Raw genomic sequence first — 22,969 nt, 5'->3', positions numbered from 1 at the left:
GAAACCCACGTAGCCATGGGGAGAACATACAAACTCCAAACAGACAGCACCCGTAATCAGGGTAAAACCCAGGTCTCTGACGCTGTAAGGCAGCGCTCTATCGATGCGTCATTGTGTCGAGTGTAGGACCAGAGGGCACAGTCTCATAATAAAAGGACTGGAGATGAGGAGGCATTTCTTTAGCCAGTGGGTGATTCATCTGTGGAATTTATTGCAACAGACAGCTGTGGAGGCTGTCTTTGGGTATTTTAAGGCGAGATTGACAGGTTCTTGATTAGTATGGGTGTCAAAAGTTATGGGGAGAGGTTATCGTATCGTATCCTATCTTTAACTCCACCTGAGTTTAGATGGTTATTTGCTGGCAGCACTCAGTCTCATTTTTGATTAATTTATGTAGAAGCAGTAAAGTCCTGATGCCATGCAGTGGTGAGAAGTGGATTTGCACTCAGCGAGAGAAAACATGCATTCAATTCCATCATTGCTAGGAACTCAGGATGCAAAATAACACTTCACAGTTGAATTGAATTCAATTTGAGATAGGCTGGACCTATGCTCTTTGGCCCACCCGAGTCAATGCTAACCATCACTAGTTCACACTAGTTCTAAATTCATAAGTTCAAAAGTTCATAAATCATTGGAGCAGAATTAGGCCATTCGGCCCATCGAGTCTGCTCCGCCATTTAATCATTGATGATCTATCTTTCCCTCATCATTCTTCTGCCTTCTCCCCATAACCTGCACTAGGCCTCCACCACTGTCTGTGGCAATTAATTCCACAAATTCACCACCCTCTGGCGCAAGAAATTCTTCCTCATTTCCTTTCTAAAAGTACGTCCTTTTATTCTGAGGTTGTGCGCTCTGCTCCGAGCCACTCCCATTATTGGTAACACCCTCTCTACATCAACTCTATCCAGGCCTATTCGTTGAGTTCCATCCTTCACACATCCTTCAAAACTCCAGCGAGTACAGTTCCAGAGCCATAAAATGCTTATCATACGTTAACCCGATCATCTCTGGAATTTTGTGTCTATCGTCAATAGAATTAAATGCTCCGTGAGACTTGCATTTAAAACCCCCTCACAAAGGGCCAGCACTGAGGCACATCGGTAAAGCTGCTGCCTTATAGCGCCAGAGTCCCGGGTTCGGGACGAAGTTTGTACGTTGTAACGTTGTAACGCGTGGGTTTGTACCCTGTAACCGCGTGGGCTTTCTCCGGCACTCTGGTTTCCTCCTACATTCCAAAAGACGTCCAGGTTTGTAGGTTAATACAGGTTTGAAAGACCCGTTCCCACACTGTACTGTTCTAGGTTCTGTGTGAAAAGCTGAATAATTTGTTGTTTCATTTTACATTTGTACCATTTTGCCACTTACGTTATGATGCTAACTGATGTATTGACATTGCCGACTTAAGATACATCACAGTCACGGGCCGCTTTCCTAAAGTACAAGTTTTTCTTTCAGGAGTCGTTGAGATTGTGGCTCAGCTCATCTCTGGCTATATCGCTGACCGCAACTTCATCAAGAAGTATCATTACCATAAAATCTACCTTCTGTTTTGTGGAGCTATCAATCTTCTGGCACCCCTAGCAAAAACTTTCCCCACACTCATGGTGTACATAGTGTTCTTTGCCATGTTCTGTGGGGGTTATCTGACCTTGTTGCTGCCTGTCCTGGTGAGAGGGAATTTACTTGTCCTTTTGTCTATTATTTTCCTCCCCATTTAGGTTCTTCCAACTGATCACTGCAGACGCTGCACTGCACTGGAATGGAAATGTTAGAGAGAGGGAAATGGGTCAAATGTGAGCAAATGGGTCTAGCATAGATGGGTGTCTTGGTTGGCATGGACGAGATGGGCCGAAGAGCCTGTTCCCATGCCGTATCACTCTATATCATAGTCTCTTATCTCCTTGCAGCCTCCCAAATAAACTGCACAATTAGGAAGGCATTGGAAAGGGGATGGATAGTATTGCAGGGTGGCAGAGTGGCGCAGCTGGTAGAGTCACTGCCTCATAGTGTCAAAAGCCTGACTTTGATGCTGACCTGGGGTGTTGCATGTGCGGAGTTTCCCACGTTCTCCCTGTGACCTCGTCCCCTCTGCTCCGGTTTTCTCCCACATCCCAAAGATAAATTGGCCTCTGTAAAATTGCCCCTAGTGTGTCGGGAGTGGATGCGAAAGTGGGATAACATAAAACTAGTGTGAACAGGTGATCGATGGTCAGCATGGACTCGGTGGGCTGAATGGCCTGTTTCCATGCTGTATCTTTCAATTTTTCAATTCATAAATAAGAGAGAATGGGAGGAGGCTTCAGTAAATGTAGATGCCTCCACAGAATGTAAAGCTGAAGAATCCATTCCTACGCTATATATTAGAGGGGTGTGAGGTGGAGATAAAAAATGATCTTCTGTTACAAGCGCTGGACAAGATGTAGTAACATATGTAAGTTGAATTCAATGGAACTGTATTTCAAAATGGGACTTCAACACAGGTTACTGGAGGCATCATCAATGCATACAACAAAGGGGAGATCTTTTGCAGCAGTCTGCAATATGATTCCATGTAAACAACAATATGTTGGTTAATCAGTGACCTAGCAAGGATGTAACAATAAGCACCAACTGAATGAGGATAATGTTCCAGGGCTGGATCTGATAGATTTAGCCTCCCTCTCCATTAATGAATGGTATTAAACTGTCTTCATGATACATTATTAAGATTGACAGAAAACTCAGTGCATTTTTATGCTCAAATTCTTTTGTGACTAGGTTTCTTTTTGTCTTTTAGGTTGATTTCATTGGAAATCATAAGATACAGAAGGGAATGGGTCTCTCCCAGTTCTTTGTGGGAATTGGCTGTTTGATAGGTCCACCAGCAGCAGGTAAGTGTAAATGCAGGTGTGTTCTTGTTCCCACCTAACATCTGAGTGGATGAAGTTATATAGAGAACTCTTGGTGCAGGAGGTGAGAGATCGAACAGAACTAGTTTAGTCTGATTCAGAAATTTGATTAACAGAATTAGTTTAGTTTGATTCAGAAATACAGCCCTTCGGCCCATAAAGCCCATGCTGACCATTGATCCTGGATGTGGGAACTGAACCATCCTATAACCAACTAGAGAATGGTCATGAGCTACTATCGACCTCATTGGAGACCCACTGACTATCTTTAATCGACTTTATTGGAGACCTTGCACTAAATATCTTCCCTTGATCGGACTGCATACTGTAGATGCTCGATGGACTTATATTCTTTTGGACTTAATGGAGAAACTCAGCGGGTGCAGCAGCATTTATGGAGCGAAGGAAATAGGCGACGTTTCGGGCCGAAACCCTTCTGCATACTGTATATTCTTTCCGCTGACTGATGGCAATCAAAAAATTTATATTATTTAATACTGACTGATACAATAAAAGCCATGCAACAAATCCATACTAAACTTTTACATTATGATACAATCCTTATTGGTACACATCACAATAAACCCTGCGGAGCCCAGCGGTCCCACTTTCCCTCAGGGTCCCACAGACCGTATTCCCTTTCTACCCACCCACGGACGTAACCCCGGAAAAGAGGCAGCTGGCTATAGAGCCCTCCGCCGCCTGGCGCCGTGACTCGCGGATGGCCAGCTTGGCCAGGCCCAGGAGCAACCCAACCAGGACATCTCCGCTGACTGATTAGCATGCAACAAAAGCTTTTCACTGTACTCCGGTACACATCACAATAAACTATAGTTATGTGTTATTCCACTTTCTCATTCACTCCCGACACACAAGGGGCAATTTACAGAAATCAATGAACCTTCAACCCCGCGCGTCTGTGAGACGTGGGAGGAAACTGGAGTGCCCCAAAGGAAATCCATGCGGTCACAGTGAGAACGTGCAAACTCCACACAGACAGCACCTGAGGTCAGGACCGAACCTGGGTCCCTGACGCTACGAGGCAGCAGCTCTACCAACTGTGCCACTGTGCTACCCTAACTGAGAAAGAACTAAAAGCTTACTTATACATGTGTTAGAATAGTTGCTTAATGGAATGTGGTTAGGTTGTGTCGATGATTTATGAAGGGGGCCAACAGTAAAGTTGTTGAACAGAGATCACATTGGTCTGAGGTCTTTGATTCTATTTAATCTGAGGTGGATGTTAGTGGCACTAATGTTTAAATTAGTTTAGAGATATAACGTGGAAACAGGCCCTTCGGCCAACAGGGACCACGCTGATCAGCGATTCCCGTACACTAGCACTATCTCACACACCAGGGACAATTTACAATTTTACCGAAGCCAATTAACAAACAAACCTGTACGTCTTTGGAGGGGGGGAGGAAACTGGAGCACCCGGAGAAAACCCACAAGGTCACAGGGAGAACGTAAAAAATCCATAGTCAATATCGAACCCAGGTCTCTGGCGCTGTGAGGCAGCAACTCTACCGTTGTGCCACCATGCCGCACTAGGTCGACCTCATTCATTTAATGAAGCAAAACTGGGATGCCAACCCCATATGGCTCTCCAGTTATCCTTGCTGGTATCACACAAAGGTAGGATGAGAATAGATTGGACTGCTGGTGATAATTATTCACTGAGATACAAGGTGCCGCTGGAAACCTGTGTAACATAGCAAGTTGAACAAGCTTACAGGGGAAGGGAGAAGAGGTAGGAACATTCTAATTGCAAGTCAACCACCTACATCTGCCTGAATGTAATCCATTTCCCACCATTCCCTGCATATCAACGTGCCTTATCTGCCTCCTGCAGGTCTCGACCTGAAATGTCCATCCTATTTCCTTTCTCCAGAGACGCTGCCTGACCTGCTGAGTTACTCCAGCTTTTTCTGTCTATCTTCAATGTAAACCAGCATCTACAGTTCCGTCCTACACTCCCTGGCAGCATGTTCCAGACACCCACCACCCTGTGTAAAAAAAAAACTGCCCTGCACATCCCCTTTAAACTCTGCCCCTTTCATCTTACAGATACAGCCTCTAGTCTTTGACAATTCCACTCTGGGAGAAAGACTCTGTTTGTCTACCCTATCTACGCCTCTCGTCATTTTGTGTACTTGCTCAATCTCTGGCATTCTAAAGAAAACAGTCCAAGTTTGTCCATCCTATCTTTGTAATGAATGCTCCTTAATCCAGGCAGCATTCTGGTAAAATTCCTCTGCACCCTCTCCAAAGCTCCACATCCTCCATTGGGGCACCCAGAACTGTACGCAATACACCAAATTGCCAATGGCCAACCAAAGTCTTATCATGACTTCCTGACTTGTACTCAATGCCCCAACCAATGCAGGTCAGCCTACCATACACCTTCTTTACCAGTCTATCTACTTGTGCCGAAGATAGACACAAAATGTTGGAGTAACCCAGCGGGACAGGCGGCATCTCTGGAGAAAAGGAATGGGTGACGTTTCGGGTCGGAACCCTTCTTCAGACCGGACCCGAAACGTCACGTATACCTTTTCTCCAGGGGTGCTGCCTGACCTGCTGAGTTACTCCTGCATTGTGTGTCTATATCTTCTGTATAAACCAGCATCTGCATTTTCTTCCTTACCATTTGATCTACTTGTGCTGTCACTTTCAGGGGGTTATGGACTTGGATCCCAAGACCTCTCTGTCCATGGATGGTTGGGTAAGGCCATCAAGGATTTGGAGGTATGGAGGGTTTGTGCATTTGAGGTACAGTTCAACCAAGACCCTATTGAATGTCAGAACAAGCAAGAATGGTTGGGTGGCCCATTCCTGTTCAGTTCTTATAGCCAGCGATTTGAATCTTCAGAAATCATCTTCAGAGACTTGCAGAATTGCAAGAGCGGGGTTTTTGGTTTGTGGGAATGGTTTCAAAACTTTCTGTCAGTTCGTCAATGTCCATTTCTCTTGTTCCAGGTGCTCTTCACGACTTCACCAAAAATTACGACGCCTCGTTCCAGTTGGCTGGCTCTTGTTACTTCGCCTCATTCGTGATCTTGTTCTTTGTACCACTGGCTGAGCGCAAGGTGTCGAGGGAGGCCGACGAAAGAACCAAGGACGACTCCAGCGACTCCAGCAAGGAGAACGTTCTCCCTCCCTGTCCCTCCACGAAGAAGGAGTACTTGCAGCTGGAGAGCATGGTGTGAGGGAGGACTCCCTACCAGCAGTACTTTACTGGACATGAGCCCCAGTCCCAGTACCTTGATCTTGCCACCAGTAACATCTCCAATTGTACAGCCCTTTGGATGGTAACCACATGAAGGGAACATTGGTGACTAAGAGGTGGATTAACGCCAGATGTTTCAAGGAGGAGCTGGATATTTATTGAATTTTATGGGCTGAATAACCTACACCAACTCAGACCAATCAAAGTCGGGGAGGAAAAAGAAACAGCACTTTATTTGAAAATTCCTTTTGATCACTGAAGACTACACAAATCCCTACCAAACGATGATCATTCTGATATTTTTGTTTTATCGATTTTAAATGACTTTGTTTTGCACCACACTACCCAGGTACTGATGGAAACGTCAGCATCAGTGGTGTTGGGGAGTTATAAAGCATGGACAGACAGCAGCCAGAGTATTCCCAGTGACGAAATATTGGTTCAGAATGAATTGCACAGGTGCTATTCAGCACATTTAGGATAAGACTGAAGGAGTTTTGTTTCACCAATACGTTCAGACGGGAATATCAAGTGAGCTCTTTTAAATGATGCCTTAAAGAAACTGAGGGGAAATGCGTATTAGATAAGGACAAACAAAAGATTGTAAAAGCACTGAGTGGAACAAAGCAAGTCCGAGTAACGTGCCTCGATTTACACTCCAACCCTGGCTTTGTTAGGGTGAAAATATCAATTGTATGCATCCCTTTTATTCTCTCTCAGCATAGTGCCTTGAGTCATTTTTTTCCTGCATTTAAGGTGCTGTATAAAATATAAATTGTTGGGCACCTCTCAGGAGAAAATCAATATCAAAGTGCTAGAGTAACTCATTGGGTCAGGCTGTATCTTTGGAGAAAAAGGATGGATGACATTTCGGATTGGAACCCTTTTTCAGTTCTGACCTGAAAATTCACCCATTGTTTTTCTCCAGAGATGCTGCCTGACCTGCTGAGTTACTCCAGCTCTTTATGCCTATCTTCAGTATAAATCAGCATCTGCAGTTCCTTTTTACATGTAGAAAACCAGCTTGGTACCTTCTGGGAGTACTATTCAGTTGGCGTTGCTGTCTTTGGATGTGATGTTATACCTTCGATATTATCTAACCTGCTGAATTCCTCCAGCTCTTAGTGTTTTGCTCAATGTTTCAACATCTGCAGTTTGTTGTGCCTCTATTATGGAGTAATTGTTGTGTTCCACGAGAGACCAGACAGGATATCAATGTCATACCTTTATCTGAAAGACAGCACTCTCTGAAATGCCGCACTCCCTCAGCATCAGGCCAGGTTTTGTATTCCATTCTTCAGAATAAAGTTCGAACCCAGGACCCGATGAGAAGGTGAACAACTCTGCAACAGCTGGCAATAAACAGGCAAATGGAAGTAAGATTGGAGAAAAGGACTAACACTGACCTATACAAACAAAATGTGCCTATCCCAGTTCTATCTCATTAATCAGTCTGATGGCACAATGGTGCATGTGCCGCTGCCTCACAATGCCAGAAACCCGGGTTCAATCTGACCTCGGGTGCTGTCTGTGTGGAGTTGGCACGTTCTCCCTGTGACTAGGTGGGTGTCCTCCAGGAGCTTCTGTTTCCTCCCTCATCCCAAAGACATACTGGCTTGTAGTTTAATTGGCCGCTGTGAATTGCCCCTAGTGTGTAGGGAATGGGTGCGAATGTGGGATAACAGAACGAGTGTGTACGGGTGACCCATGGTCAGCGTCGACTCAGTGGACCAAAGGGCCTGTTTTCATGCTGTACCTTTTCAATCAGTCATTCTAGTTAATAACTGAATGTTTGCGACAAGCTTGATGTTGCAGTGTCTGGGCTGTTTGAAAATGTTCTACCGCGGAGTACTGATTGCTGACGGCAACAGGCCTACTGAGGTCAAAACTGGCTGTGAAAGTTTTACCATCACAGTTTAGTGAAAATTTATTCACAAAATTATTTTAAGCCGAACAGTGCCCAACTTGTGATCGTGAAATGAATCTGGAAAGTGATAATGATTGCTACTTTTATTTCCAGTTAAAGAGACAGGGGTTACAAGGGCACTCTCATTACCACCAAAAGCTGATGCAAAATCTTTTGTGAAACGATCAGGTTATGTCTTTGATTTGGAAGTTAATATCAGGCCAATGCCACATCTATTTGAATTGTCACTGGCTTGGTATATTTGCCTGTCTCTTCGGGATTGCTAACAGCAAAAATCTGTCGTTCCTGCTGGAATGAAATCTAATTAAGAATTAAAGGAATTGAAATTAAATAAAAAGCCTCAGATGACTGCTGTGACACTGAGGACATTATCGCCTTCTAATGAGCTGGTCTCCCACAGAACAGGATTTAATAGCAACTTCCTCATTAAATTTGCAAAGATCCACAAGTAATTTGATAGCTTCCTGTACATCGCCATCCTACACTTCACACGGGCTACTAAGTCTTGGGTGTTAATCCGCTCAAAAGGGCTTGCTTTCTCATGACGTACTTTAAGCCTGATCTTGGGGATATTAGAACCGGAGCCAGCTCCATCCAGCCCACACTGTATCTCTGCCATCAGCAAAGTCAGTTTGGAACCGGCATAGTTGACCTGACCCATCCACAGAGTCAGCCTCCACTCTTTCAACCTCATTTGTGGAGATGAGCAAGGGCTTTGGCCAACTCCAGGCACCCTTCTGCCTTATCACTCAGTTTGCCTGAGTTGAAACGCAGGAAGGAATTTCAGATGCGAGTTTACACCGAAAATAGACACAAAATCCTGGAGTAACTCAGCAGGACAGGCAGCACCTCTGATGAAAAGGAATAGGTGACGGAAGATGTCAGAGAGGGATTAAATCACCAGTTCACCTTTAGGCCTTGGCAATGTATGACTTAATAGTTTCTAACTCCTATTGTCCCATTAGGAGTGAGTTATTGCACAGAAGTCACTGACAGATTGAAATTACATCACAATAAGCCTTTGGGATATAATGTTATAGCTTCAAAATTCACTGAAAAAAGTAACGTCAAGTATTTTTAATGTTGCAGTCTTTTTAAAAATGTCTTAATTATCTTCTATTTGTGGATTGTGTTTTTACAGTAAAATTTGAGTTGTATATTAAAGTAGATATTGAAATGGTTGAAACATAAGTGAGCTTTTGAGGGAATGCCTCTTTTGATTGCAATGGTACTTAAGTTTGAGTTAGAGGCACAGAACTGTTCAGCGCTGAAGCAGGCCTTTCAGCCCACCTTGTCCATGTCGACCAAGTAGGCACATTGGGCTAGTCCCATTCGTCCACATTTGGCCCGTAGCCCTCTAAACCCTCCCTACCCCCTTATTTGTCCAAATGTCTTTTAAGGCTCATAATAGTATCTGCTAAAGAAATTAAACCTATATGTGATATGCTACCACAATAGTGAAGTTGCTGAACTCCACTTAGAGTTATGTTCCGTTAATCTGGGGAGATGAGAAGAAAGCAAATACCTGGGGGAATTCAAAGGGGGGGCAAGGTGAGTTCCTCCAGCAGTTTTTTGCTAAAGATTCCAGTAAGTGCAGTCTCTTGTATCTCCTGGGAGACGCGTTTGAATCTCACCATGGAATGTGATTTAAAATAATTAAATAAAGCTAGAATTGAAAATATATAATTTTTGTTGTAATCACAAGGCCTGGATGGAATGGATGTGGAGAAGATGTTTCTACCAGTGGGAGAGTCTAGGACCAGAGACCAGAGCCTCAGAATTAAAGGACAGACATTTAGATAGGAGATGAGAGGAGGAATTTCTTTAGTCAGAGGGCGGTGAATCTGTGCAATTAATTGCCACGGACCACTGTGGTGGCCAAGTCAACGGATATTTTTAAGGTGAAGATTGACAGATTCTTGATTAGTGTCAGAGTTATGTGGAGAAGGCGGGTGAATGGGAATGCGAGGGAAAGATAGGTCAGCCATGATTAAATGGTGGAATGGACTTGATGGACAGAATGGAATAATTCTACTCCTATGACTTCTAGTGAACTCACCATGCCCTCTAACTCTCCCGTTCTAATGAAGGGTCACCAACCTGAAACATTAATTGTTTTGACGATGGCCTAATCAGTCAGCCGTGATTGAATGGCGGAGTGGAGCTGATGGGCTGAATGGCCTAATTCTGCTCCGAGAACGTTTGCACTTATGCAAGTGTAAATTTACTGAATTGTTGAAAGCACTCACCTGGTTCACTCATACCCTTCCGGGAGAGAAATCGCATCTTTACCTGGTCTGGTCTACCCTCAATACAGAACCACCAACATGGCGGATTCTATAAAATTTGACATCTGCCTGCTCATTTCTGGGCAATTTGAGGCAGGGGATAAATCCTAGCATTCAAAGCAACATCCGCAACTCAATTATGAATAAATGAAAGAGGCCCTGTTTATTTTAGATGAGGAGAATGATTGTTAACCTAGATTGCTGCTACATCCACAGGAGGTTGAATCTAACACATCACACAGAACGTAAGGACAGAGACCACTCCCTTAACCGGTGCCTTCGGGGATAGATTTGAGTGAGAGAGTTATAAATGAGTGTTGTTATAACTGTCCTGATTTATATTTCCATTGATTTAATGATTGTATAATTGCACCTACAATGTTAGCAATAAGTGCTAATAAATACATGATGATTTGTTGAACAGCTGCATTTTCTCATTCTTATTTTAAACTACCTTTCATTGCCAGCAGAGGGCGCTCACAACTTAGTATATCAAAGTGATGTGTATCAAAGGCAAACTTTACAGTACAGGCAGCTCGCATGAGTATATTCCAATACACACACATACATACAGCTTGTAGAGCTGCCACTTCATAGTGCCAGGGATCCTGGTTCAATCCTGACCTCGGATGTTGTCTGTGTGGAGTTTGCACGTCTCCCTGTGGCCGTGTGGCTTTCCTCCCAGTACCCCGGTTTCCTTCCTCATCTCAAAGACATGTATCTTTGGGTTAATTGGCCTCTGTAAATGGACCTTAGTGTGAATGGGGTGTATGCGAAAGTGGGATAACATAGAACCAGTGTGAATGGGTCATCGATGGTCAGCATGGACTCAGTGGGCTGAAGGGCCTGTTTCCATGCTGTATCTCTAAACCCTAAACATGTTTTAATTATCACAGTGAGTCATAGAGGGAACTGGGTGGAATGGTGTTAGTTAAATTGGCCAGCCAGTGAACTGAGGATGGTTTCCGAACCAATATTGCTGCCGCTGGAAAACCAAAAGCTGAAAACACTGCAGGTCAGGCAGCATCTGCGGAAAGGAAAAGAGTTGACGTTTCAGGGTGGTTCTTACCATGTCAATAGGACATCAATGTGAAATATTAATTTTGCTTCTGTCTCTATTGATGGTACCTGACCTGCTGACTAATGCCAACATTGTCTATTTACATTTACCACAGACAACCAGTACTTTTTATATTGTGTCAGTGTGAGTGAAGAGGGTTTAAATGGAGACCAAATAAAACAGAATGTAGAACAATTCAACACATGAACAGCCCCTTGGGCCTACAATGTCCAAGCAAAACATGATGCCAAGTTAAACTAATCTCATCTGCCTGTATGTGATTTTCCATTCTCTGCGTATCTTTGTCCCTATCCAATATCCTATTGTATCTGCCTCCACCACTAACCCTGGTAGCTCCTTCTAAGCACCCACTACTCTCTGTGTAAAAAAAAACTTTCTCTGCATAGTTCCTTTAAATGTTGCCCCTCTCATCTTAAAGCTAATGCCCTCTGGTCTTTGACATTTCCACCCTGGGAAAAAGGTTCAGACTGTCTATGCCTCTTATAAATGTTTATACTTCCATCCTCTCTCCCCATGCTGAAATGTCTGACAAGATGTAAAATAAATAATTAGAAGTTATGATAATCAATAGTCATTTTTTTGCAAACAACAGGGCTCTCACTGCTAATACGAAGCTATTTTATAATACAGTACAAAGCAATGATCATGTTCATGATGGAATTTCTGCGGTGGGAAGTTGGCTTTATTTTCATGCTTTCAGTATCTATTTTATCATTCAATTACCATTTTATACATAACATTTGAAATATATGAACTAACACCACCAGTGATGCAGCAGAAGATTTGCTGCCTTTGAGCACCAGGGACTCAGGTTGGATCCTGACTGCAGATGCTGTCTGTACAGAGTTTGTACATTCTCCCTGTGACCGAATGGGTTTTCTCCGGGTGTTCTAGTTTTCTCCCACATCCCATAGACATGTAGGTTTGTAGGAAATTGACTTCTGTAAAATAAATTGTCCCGGGTGTGTAGGATAGAATATGGGTGATCGCTAGTCGGTGCGGACTCAGTGGGCCAAAGGGCTTGTTTCCACACTGTATCTCTAAGCTAAACAAGAGTACAATCGGCAATAAGAGAGAACTTCCCCCTCCCCCCGCGGTCGGTTAAAATAAGGGTTTTCTATAGTACAATTTGAACATGTTAAAAATATTCTTTTCCTTTCTCTTTGGACCTTCCTTCACAACAAAAGCCTTAAAGATAGAGGAGACAGGGGATATGGGGAGAAGGCAGGAACGGGGTACTGATTGGGGATGATCAGCCATGATCACATTGAATGGCGGTGCTAGCTCGAAGGACCGAATGGCCTACTCCTGCACCTATTGTCTATTGTCAAGTTCGAGAAAGTCACTCATTTCTACCTCTTCTCTTGTCTTTTTAAAAAATATACCGTAATTCAAAGTTTGTAGGCATTTGTAGCAAGCCCCATTATTGGCCTTGGAAAGATGTGGCGGTGAGCTTCTTTCTTGTGGTCATAAATTAGTGGCTTTCAGTACAGTTGCAGAGATGAGTCTAAAGACAACTCGATGTAGGACAAGGGAGACAAATCTGGCAGATTCCCTTTCCAAAGGACATTACTGTGTAACAATTAGCAGATTCCCACTAACCTTACTGTGGCTTTTTTAATGCCAAATGTATTTAATTAATTCAATGTATTTTCAGTCAGCCGGGGTAGGATTTGCGCTTCCATAGTAAGATAACTACTACAAGTTTCTGGGTCACCTACATAATTTACATTTACATTTACATTTGCTCTAACAATGATAACATGCTCAATGCATGCCTTTTTAATGTAAAGCAGACATTGCTGGAGGTATTTCAGTAGTTAGACAGCATCTACAAAAGGATGAACAGAATGAATGTTTCTGGGTCAATGACTTTTCATCACAACTTGTTGAACAAGTTTTTAGTCATTGAGCAGTTCAGTCTCCAATTTTATTGACAATGGCTCTGTGGAGCATTGGGGACGATGAAGACACCATTGAACAAAAGCTACAGTAGACACAAGGAACAGAAGATGTTGGAATCGTTCAGCAAAAAAAAAATCCACAAAGTGCTGAAGTAACTCAGCAGGTCAGGCAGCATCTGTGGAGGGCATGCAAAGGCGAGATTTCGGGTCGGGACTGTTCTTTAGACATTGTAGTAAAGGGGGGGGGGTAAGCTGGAAGAGAGATGGGGGTGTACAAAGTTAGGCAAGTGACAGGTGGATACAGGTGAGGGTGATAGACACAAAATGCTGGAGTAACTCAGCAGGACAGAGAGCATCTCTGGAGAGAAGGAATGGGTGACGTTTTGAGTCGAGACCCTTCAGACGGATCGAAAAAGGGTCTCGACCCAAAATGTCACCCATTGAGCCTGAAGAAGGGTCTCGACCCGAAACGTCACCCATCCTTCTCGCCAGAGATGCTGCCTGTCCTGCTGAGTTACTCCAGCATTTTGTGTCTATCTTTGGTTTAAACCAGCATCTGCAGTTCCTCCCTTTACAGGTTAGGGTGGTTCATTGGCGCATGGGTGGACAAAGACCAGAGATGAAAATGAGACAAAAAGCTGTGAAATAATGAGAAAAGAGGTTTCAAATGTAAAGCCAGAGGAAGGGATGTAGATGGCAGGGTTGGAGGGGAAGGGAGTGATGGAATACAAACTGTCATTTTACCAAGCTTTGTTATGATTGGAGTGTTACTCGTGTGAGGTTTCTTGTGGCCAGGACGTGAAACGGAATCATTATAATGAAAGACTTATTTCAATACAAATGTCCGATTCATCGCTGCTTGTGCCCATTATAGACAATTACTGTTGTTTTATTGTTGCTGACTGCAAGGTGTTTCAACGTACAAGTACAACCCTTGTCTCGCTTTGCTTCCATCTCTTCTCACAGGGTGTTACGATGGTGCAGCTCATAGAGCCACTGCCTGACAGCCCCAGAGACCCAGGTTTGATCCTGACCTCGGGTGCTATCTGTGCAAAGTTTGCACGTTCTCCCCGTGACCGCGTGCGATTCCTCCGGGTGCTCCAGTTTCCTCCCACATCCCAAAGACGTGCAGGTTTGTCGGTTCATTGGTCTCTGTAAATTGCCCCTTGTGTGTACAGAGTGGAAGGAAGAGATGAATGTGTCTATGAAGGATGTGTGCTCTCTCTCATGGATAGTGTGTTGCCTCCCTGGAGCCAGCGTCCAGATGTCTCTGAACAGCTGCAGAACATTCTCAAAGGGGAGGGTGAGCATCCAGAAATTGGTGTGCACATTGGCACACGTGACATGGGAAGGAAAAGGGATGAGGTCCTGCAGTGTGAATACAGGGAGTTAATCAAAAGGTTAAAAAGCAGGACGTCGCGAGGTACTGATCTCTGGTTACATCTCATGTCACGTACTAGTGAGGGTTGAAATATGATAGGACAGATGAATGTGTGGCTGAAGAGTTGCAGCCTGGGGAGGAGATTCAGGTTTTTGGACCTTTTTTGTGATTTTATAGATTTAGAGATACAGCGCGGAAACAAACCCTTTGCTCACTAAATCCGCTCACGACTTGCGACCGGCCCGCCCACCAGCACTATAATCTACACACTAGGGACAATTTATAATTTTACTAAAGCCAATTGACCTGCAAACCTGTACGTCTTTGGAGAGTGGGAGGAAAAAGAAGCACCTGGAGAAAAGACGCGCGGTCACAGGGAGAAACGTGCAACAACTGTAGTCCGGAACGAACCCGGGTCTCTGGCGCTGTAGGGCAGCAACTCTACCAATGCGCCACAGTGCCACCCTTTGCCCCATTGTGCTGCCCTTGTTTTGACGCCTCTACTGCTGCCCCTTTGGATACTGTTCGGGGGGGGGGGGGGACCATTCAGGCTGGATGTTGATACAGGACTCAATGACAGCATGTTCAGTGAACAAGACCGGACAGGCTGGAGCATGGGAGGGAGTGAGCAATGACTTTTAGATTAAATTGCATTTATTTCAATTCATGAGGCATGACAGGTAAAGGTGGTAGGTGGAACAAATGGAGGAAGACTTGACTGAACTTTATTGCCTTCTATCACAATGATCACTGTGGTGGATGTTTATGTTAAGTTCTATCGTTCTTTTAATTGTGTTGTGTTCTTTTAATTGTATGGCTGCATGGTAACACAATGTCACCGTACCTTAATTGGTGCATGTGACAATAAATGTGAATTTGGATTTGAATTTGGTTGAACCCAGGGTTCATAGGTACATGAGACTGGGACATGATAGCCATTACAGAAACCGGGATAAGCAAGGGACAGATTTACAGCTCATTGTTCCACGAGTACAGGTGCTACAAATGGGACTGAAGCAGAGGAAAGAGATGAGTTGAATTTTTGATTAAGGAGATCATCATGGCAGAAGTGTGAAAATAAATTACAGAAGTTATGACCTAATGTTAGAATTAGAATTAGAATTAGATTCCTTTATTGTCATTCAGGCCTTTCGGTCTGAACGAAATTATGTTGCCTGCAGTCATACACAGAATCAATAATAACAAAACATACAATAAACACAAATTAAACATCCACCACAGTGAGCTCACCAAGCACATCCTCACTGTGATGGAGGCAAAGTCTTAGCCTCCATCTCTTTCCCTCCTTGTTCTCCCTCTGCGCTGAGGCGATCGATCCAGGCCGAAGATGCCGTCCTCCAGTCCAGTTGCAACTTATCAAGACATTGGTGAGGGGGCATTGGAAGTATTGTCCTCGGTTTTGGTCACACTGCTAGCCTCCAATCTGCCTAATTGGAGAACCTCAGACTATCTTTAATCAGACTTTACTGGACTCTCTCTTGCTCTAAAAACGATCACCTTTATCATGTATCTGTACACTGTGGATGGCTCGATTGTAATGATGTACAGTCTTTCCGCAGACTGGTTAACACGCAACCAAAGCTACACACAAAGGGGAATTTACAGCAACCAATTAACCTACAAACCTACACGTCTTTGGGATGTGGGAGGACACTGGAGCACTCGGAGGAAACCACATGTGGTTACAGAGAGAATGTGCAAACTTCACACAGACAGCACCCAGGATCAGGATCGAACCCGGGTCTTTTTCGATGTGAGGCAGTCTTTGATCATCTGTGTCCATAAAGTTATTTTTCTCTCCCTTCAATGTACTGAATATATTCTGGGGTTCAGAATTACAATGGTTTTAACTCTTCCTTTTAAATGTGGGTGTAAAGATGGCTTTGGGCTTTTCACTCTTCACGTGCCTGTTTTTGTTTCACCACAACCTGTAAGTCACCAGGGACCAAGCTTCCTTATGCGTACATGCGTCAAGGCGATAATCACCTGATTTATCCAACTGCTCATTTCCTCAATGCAAACTTTGCAAATTAACCCTCAATTGTACACTTCATCTGTGACATCCTTTGGTGATTTACCCGATTGGTTCTTTACGACTTTTCCATGAGATCAACGTTAACACAGACGCAGCAGGGCAGACATAATCTCTGAACACAGAAACAGTTCAAGAAACTCAGTGGGACAGGCAGCATATGTAGAGGGAAATGGACAAGATGACATTTCAGGTCGGGACCCTTCGTTAGACTGATGGAGTGGTGGGGAGATAGTTGATAGAATGGAGTGAGGGGAAGGATTGGGGCCAAGAGCCAACAAGTAATAGATGGATCTAGGAAAGGAGGATGGATTAGTGCACATCTGCAGTCTCGTGTGCCTCTGGTTCCTGAACACATTGGCTTAATCTAGACATTGAGAAGACGCAAATCAGGTTTTAAATTGTTTAATATTTATGATTTCTTGTTCATACATATTACAGATCCACTCGACTTTAATAGGTACAGAATGCTGAGGTCTTACAAAAACAGACTGAACCAAATCTCTAGACTTGGAGGCAATAAAGTATTTTTTTTTTAAAGATGTTTCCTTCTCCACTTAATCCATCAAAGGATTGCCCTTTGATTAAATACACAAATCAATATTACCTCAAACAGGCAAGGAAATTAACTTTTTAAAATAAACTCTTCGTTTTGTACACAGTCACAAATCAACACACAACTGCTTGTTTCCACTTACATTTTGCTCCCCACCCCAGCAGCCTGCAGCTGTGTGTTGTACATACATCCATTAGGAGGGATTAGAGTTCAAACAGTGTCATGTTACAACATAGAGGGAGGCCATTCAGCTCATCGGGTTTATACTGGCTTTGCCATCGGTTCCTTTCACCACACGTTTCCTGTCATCTATTCCCTCTCCCATGTCGTTGAGCTGCCTCCCCTTCCCTTGCCAACCAATCACTCGAATGGCTACTTATAGTAGTACCTATATTAACCTCCCGCCACATCCCAGGGATGTGGCAAGAAATCGGACTACCCAGAAGAAACCCACAAGATCATAGAGAGAAAGTGATCCAGATTGAGCCCGGGTTATTTGATCTGTGTAGCTGCTACACAACTGTGCCACCCAAAAAAAGAATCAAAAGATTTCAAGCCCCACTCCAGAACCTTGAGGAAAAAAACATAAGCTGGCTGTCCAGTGGCAACACTGAGGGAGGGAGTGGTGGACTACTTAATGTAGGCCATGTCTTTTGGAGGAGATATTAGGCCAAAGTCCTACCTGCTCTCCTGGGATGAGATAATAGATGCCATTGTTGTCTTCTGGAGTGAATGGGAATTATCCCCAGAATTTTTTTATGTTTAGTTTTCAGAGATACAACCTGGAAACAGGTCGACCGAGTCCACGCTTGTCATCGATCACCCGTTCACACTATGTTACCCCACTTTTTCATCTACGACCTGCACACTGTAAATTTACAATTTACAGAGGCCAATTAACCTACAAACACGCACGGCTTTTGGATATTGGGAGGAAACCGGAGCACGTGGTCACAGGGAGAACGTGCGATATATATCCCTTGATCTACATCGGTAAATCAAATGCAAACTGACTGATGTGTTTCCAACATTTTAACAGTGACTCCACTTCTCAAGCTCTAAAGTAATTTGATCTTATAAATGCAAATGCCTCAAGAATGAAGTAAAAATGTGGATGGTTTCAACCCCAGGTGCAAGAAGCACATACTCACTAGAGCAGATGAATGGCTGGGAATTGGAGAGCAGGGCTGCTGCAATCACTGACGTTAGAGAATATATCCCCAAACAAAACGAAAAATGTTCATTGAGCTACATCCTTTGAAAATGATTTGTGATTTGAAAATAGGGTATTTGAATTGAAAGTGATTTGAAAATAGGATAAAAAGTTACTTGACAACATAGGGAACAATTACTTGCTCTAATTGTCAAATAATGTATTGGAAATTGACATCTGACAACAAATAGCAAAAGGCGGCGGCACTAAGCATTGAATCGAGGTGGATATTTGAAACGAGTTGCAGGGGAAGTAGTTGAGGCAGCTACTATAACAGATTTTAAAAGACATTTGGATTGATACATGGATAGGGAAGGTTTAGAGGGCTATGGGCCAAACGCAGGCATGTGGGACTAACGTAGATGGGGCATCTTAGCCAAGTTGGGCTGAGGGGCCAGTTTCCGTGCTGTATGACTGTAATGACTAGAGGCTTACCATGTGGATGATGAAGCTTTCTTTAGATTTGTAGCTGAAATGCACACCATTAGGATATAAAACATAGTAACACAGGAACAGGCCCTTCGGCCCACAATGTTGGTGCCGAACATGATGCCAAGTTAAACTGATCCCATCTGCCTTTACATGATCCATATCCCTCTATTCCATGTGCCTGTCTAAAAACCTCTTAAACGCCACTATCGCATCTACCTCCAGCACACCCCTGGCATTGTGTTCCAAGCCCCCACTACTCTCTGTGTAAAACAACTTACCCCGCACATCTCCATTAAACTTTCCCCTTGTCATCTAATGGCTCTGGCCTCCAGTGCTGGACAATTCTACCCTGGAAGAATAAATGAAATATATTTGTGCAGATCCTGCACTTTCTCAGCAGTCCACCAGCAGGTGCATTATTGTTACTGTTGTAATCGAGGAACCTTGCCTGTCATTCTAACACATGGTGAGATTCCACGCTCAGCATTGTGATAACAACCACATTGTTTTTTTATTAGTGATGTTGGCTGAAGAATAAATATTGGCAATCGGCACAGAGCTTTGAAGGTAGTGCCATGAGATCCTATATTTCCGCAGCCCAGACCTTGGTGCAGCAATGGCTCTTCAGTTCCCTCAACAGTGCATAGTACAAGCCCGATATCTACAGTGGGAGACTTGAACCTTCCTGATTCAGAGGTATGAGGCAAGGCTGAATCAATACCCAAGGAAGAACAAGTTGAGAAGCAAGAGGAGAAAACAAAATAATTAAACATCGGCATACTGAATAGTTGAAGCGGAGAGATACACTCATGAGTCAGAGACTAGAGAGCAGGAGGGACATTAATGGATTGGCAGCAAATGTCCCAACACATTGGAAGATTGAAGATTGTGGATTTTATACACCAATGCATCAGAAACAGTGGTTGAAGGGGTTTCTATCAGCTACTGAGCTGCCTCTCTGGCAAATGTTAAACAAGACCCTAACTCATGTGAGTGAAACATATTGCAGCGGGCCCTGCCCTATTTTAGTGCCCCCTTCAATGTACCCAGTGACACACATCTTATGTGAGTCACCACACAATCAGGCAGACTTTATGTTACGGTTTACAATGTAAGACAGAGGATTAATACATGACACAAATATCTCGGGCGATGTAGCAGTCATACAGAAGGTTTTACCTACACACCCCGATCAGATCTATAAGGCTTTTTCCACTGCCAAGCAGAACATTAAATATTAAAAATCTTTTATGATTTTTATTTTCTATTAAATTAAAATTTAATTATACATTTAATAAAATATAAATATTGTGTGTCGGAATCTGAGAAGCTTCATTTCTAAAACACGGTAGCGCAATCTAATAAAACAGATCAATGTTGTATATTATAATACAAGACAAAAATAAAATGCAAATTTTATTTAAACACAGCTGTAAATATTGCTTTCATCAAATAAACCATTTCTATTCATTGTCCCCAGAATTATTATTTTATAAATGCTCTGTGCTGTTAATAAACCAACGTTCAAGGTTGGCAAGTTCCACTGGGTGGCCCCATGGCCCCATTGGCAGTATTATGTTCCTCATGAGAAAGGACATTATATTTAATAATTAAAACACAGACATAGAATTAAATCATTAAAGTCATTAGTAGATGACTTCTTCCCACTCTTTTGAATTTTTTTTTAGTTTAGTAAAAATAAATCTTCATTCGTATAAATGTTTTTTTTACTTTGTTGAATCGATCCTCTTCCCCCTGATCAGTGCACCCTTGAAACAGATGTTAATCCACCTCTGGGAAGGTGCATGGGATACCCTGCATTCCTGTTGAGTTGCCCTTTCCCGATGGACTGGGTAACCTGCCTGATGGATTTAATACAGTGATCCACCTTCCCTGCGGCCTGGATTGCTACTGTGATGGGTCCCATCCCCAGGGGTAGGAATGCGTTTGCAGTTTCCAGCAGTCCCCTGCCTCCACAATCCTTCCCTCTGGCTTGGGTTGTCCTCCCCGTTGTTGACCAACCGGTGTGATCAGTCCCGCCAGAAGGAAGGAACACAGTTGCAGTGGGAAGTCATCTAGGTGCTTCCTCCTCCTGCTTTGAATGGACATAGGTTCCATCTGTTTTGTTTTACCCCACGCTGAGATCCATTCTTTGTTGGGTACTGTGCAAGGTATACTGCGTTGAAGCAGAGTTGATGGGGGGGAAAGGCCATGGGTGAAAATACTTGCGGTCTCAGCTCAAGACGTGGCGCAAACAATCCAGTGTATGTTGCTCAAATGACTCACCTTGTAGAAGCAGTCGCTAGGATTCCTACCCTGGTCTCCCAAACTAGAGCACAGTGCAGTCTCTTTCCAAGCTTCACAAAGACAGGTTATGGGCAAGTTTTTACAAATTAAATAAAGCAGCAACCTGGAAGCAATGGCTCGGATGGTGAGCAACTTTCACTTGCTGTTAAAATGGCAAGCAGAAAAAGAATCATTTGTTTCACTAACGTTACAGTGGAACTAGTGCTTTGTAAAATTGTGGTGGCCAAACATTATTGAGCTCAGAATGCTTGCGAGGTGAAGGAGGAGAACGTAGCTCTGAGGCTCAAAACAGGACATTTATCTTCTCAAGGGACAGTCTGTACAAAACCGTGCATCAACCAAAGTGCTCTACCGATCAGCTCTATCTCTGAATCTACTACAAAATATATACATTTGTGGATTATTGGGGTTCGATATTGGCTAATTTGGCTGGTCTTAATTTGGGACTATCAATGAGTCAGGAACAGGGAGGCCAAACAGTAGCTCCTGTGCCCACTGTTACAATACTTGCTCTTCGAGTTGGAAAACTCTAGGTAGTGGAGCCCTGGCTGGCTTTAATCTCTTCCCTCCCCAAGTAAACCAACTCCCACCCTGGTTGAGACCAGCCACCTTAGCCCAGAATGGGAATTGCAAACAGCACGTATGGCTCTACAACATGTAATGCATTTAGCCTTCTGAAATATCTGGCTTTATTTTAAAAACAAAGAAATATTAATTGTTCAGGAAACACAATGCAGCACGACCCTGCTATCTACAACCGAACTATGATAAGTGCCCGCATCACTAAGCAGGAGTTTGGAGGTGGAAATAGTGTATGGTAGTTTGAAATTTTTTTGTTTGTTTGTATTCTTCTGAACCACCTTTAACAATGCGGTCATTTAGCGTTCAATTGTGCCAAAGGAGCGCAATATAAAATACATATAAAAAAACAAGAGCCCTCCCCACCCCCTCTCCTAGTAAAACTCAAATCCTCAGTTCAGAACCCAGTCAGTCGAACACAGATGTCCCTGCGCTATTTCACAGGCATTAACACTGAGAATGTCCTAGCTCTATACAAAATAACTTAGAAATGGTGTGGTTTTATAAAATTCCGTGCAAAGTGTTTGCATCGACTACTCAGTACACAGTAACACAGTATAAAAATTGCAGGTGTGCATAAACTATATATATATGTGTGTGTCTGTTTTACATGTCTCATTATCGGAGGGTTCAGCATGGGCTCTGGGTTTATCAGCCACTTTCTTCAGCAATGGTCGTGCTCCTTGAGGGTGAGGGGGGCACTTGGCTCTCAGCGGACGAGGCACTCCCTTATCTAGTGGCCTCCGTTAATGTTGCCACCTCCTGTGGACCAGCTGATGATGATGAAGCTCAGACTCATGGTCATGAAGAGAAAGCCCAGGCCTGCAAAACAAGCAGCCTGTGGAAAGAAAACAGAAGAACAGGTTGAGACGGGGAAAATATCATCCTCCATCTCCTCATCTAATGGAAACTGCTTTCCTATGTTTAGGCATTTAAGCTGGAAAGAGCACGGAGAAGACATGTGAGGATGTTGCCAGGAGTTGAGGGTCTGAGCTAAAGGGAGAGGTTGGGCAGGCTAGGACTCTATCCCTGCAGTTCGCCCTTGCCTCGAGAGGAGGCGCTGGCAGTCTCAGGGTTTACCTGGCAGCTCAGCTTTGGGCTTGATAAAGGGGCCTGGGCTAT

At 43.6% G+C, this 22,969-nt stretch overlaps 2 protein-coding genes across 2 annotated transcripts in view; one reads left to right on the top strand and one right to left on the bottom strand.

Moving 5' to 3' along the window:
* Nucleotides 1-13,038, top strand: part of LOC129704752 (monocarboxylate transporter 5-like) — a 54,126-nt gene extending 41,088 nt beyond the window's left edge. The window contains exons 6-8 of the mRNA XM_055648069.1: nucleotides 1,462-1,673; nucleotides 2,783-2,876; nucleotides 5,877-13,038. Coding sequence (XP_055504044.1) covers nucleotides 1,462-1,673; nucleotides 2,783-2,876; nucleotides 5,877-6,106 — 536 coding nt within the window. The 3' untranslated portion in view covers nucleotides 6,107-13,038. The remainder of the gene's footprint in view (nucleotides 1-1,461; nucleotides 1,674-2,782; nucleotides 2,877-5,876) is intronic.
* A 4,111-nt stretch (nucleotides 13,039-17,149) lies between these two features.
* The window catches only part of slc38a3b (solute carrier family 38 member 3b), a 104,723-nt gene continuing 98,903 nt past the window's right edge, over nucleotides 17,150-22,969 (bottom strand). Inside the window, exon 16 of the mRNA XM_055648068.1 lies at nucleotides 17,150-22,685. Coding sequence (XP_055504043.1) covers nucleotides 22,581-22,685 — 105 coding nt within the window. The 3' untranslated portion in view covers nucleotides 17,150-22,580. The remainder of the gene's footprint in view (nucleotides 22,686-22,969) is intronic.

Source organism: Leucoraja erinacea, chromosome 16 (assembly GCF_028641065.1).
Source record: "Leucoraja erinacea ecotype New England chromosome 16, Leri_hhj_1, whole genome shotgun sequence".
In the NCBI taxonomy this organism is placed as follows: Eukaryota; Metazoa; Chordata; class Chondrichthyes; order Rajiformes; family Rajidae; genus Leucoraja; species Leucoraja erinaceus.
The sequence above is the reverse complement of the archived record's forward strand: the minus strand, read 5'-3'. Positions and strand labels throughout refer to the sequence as shown.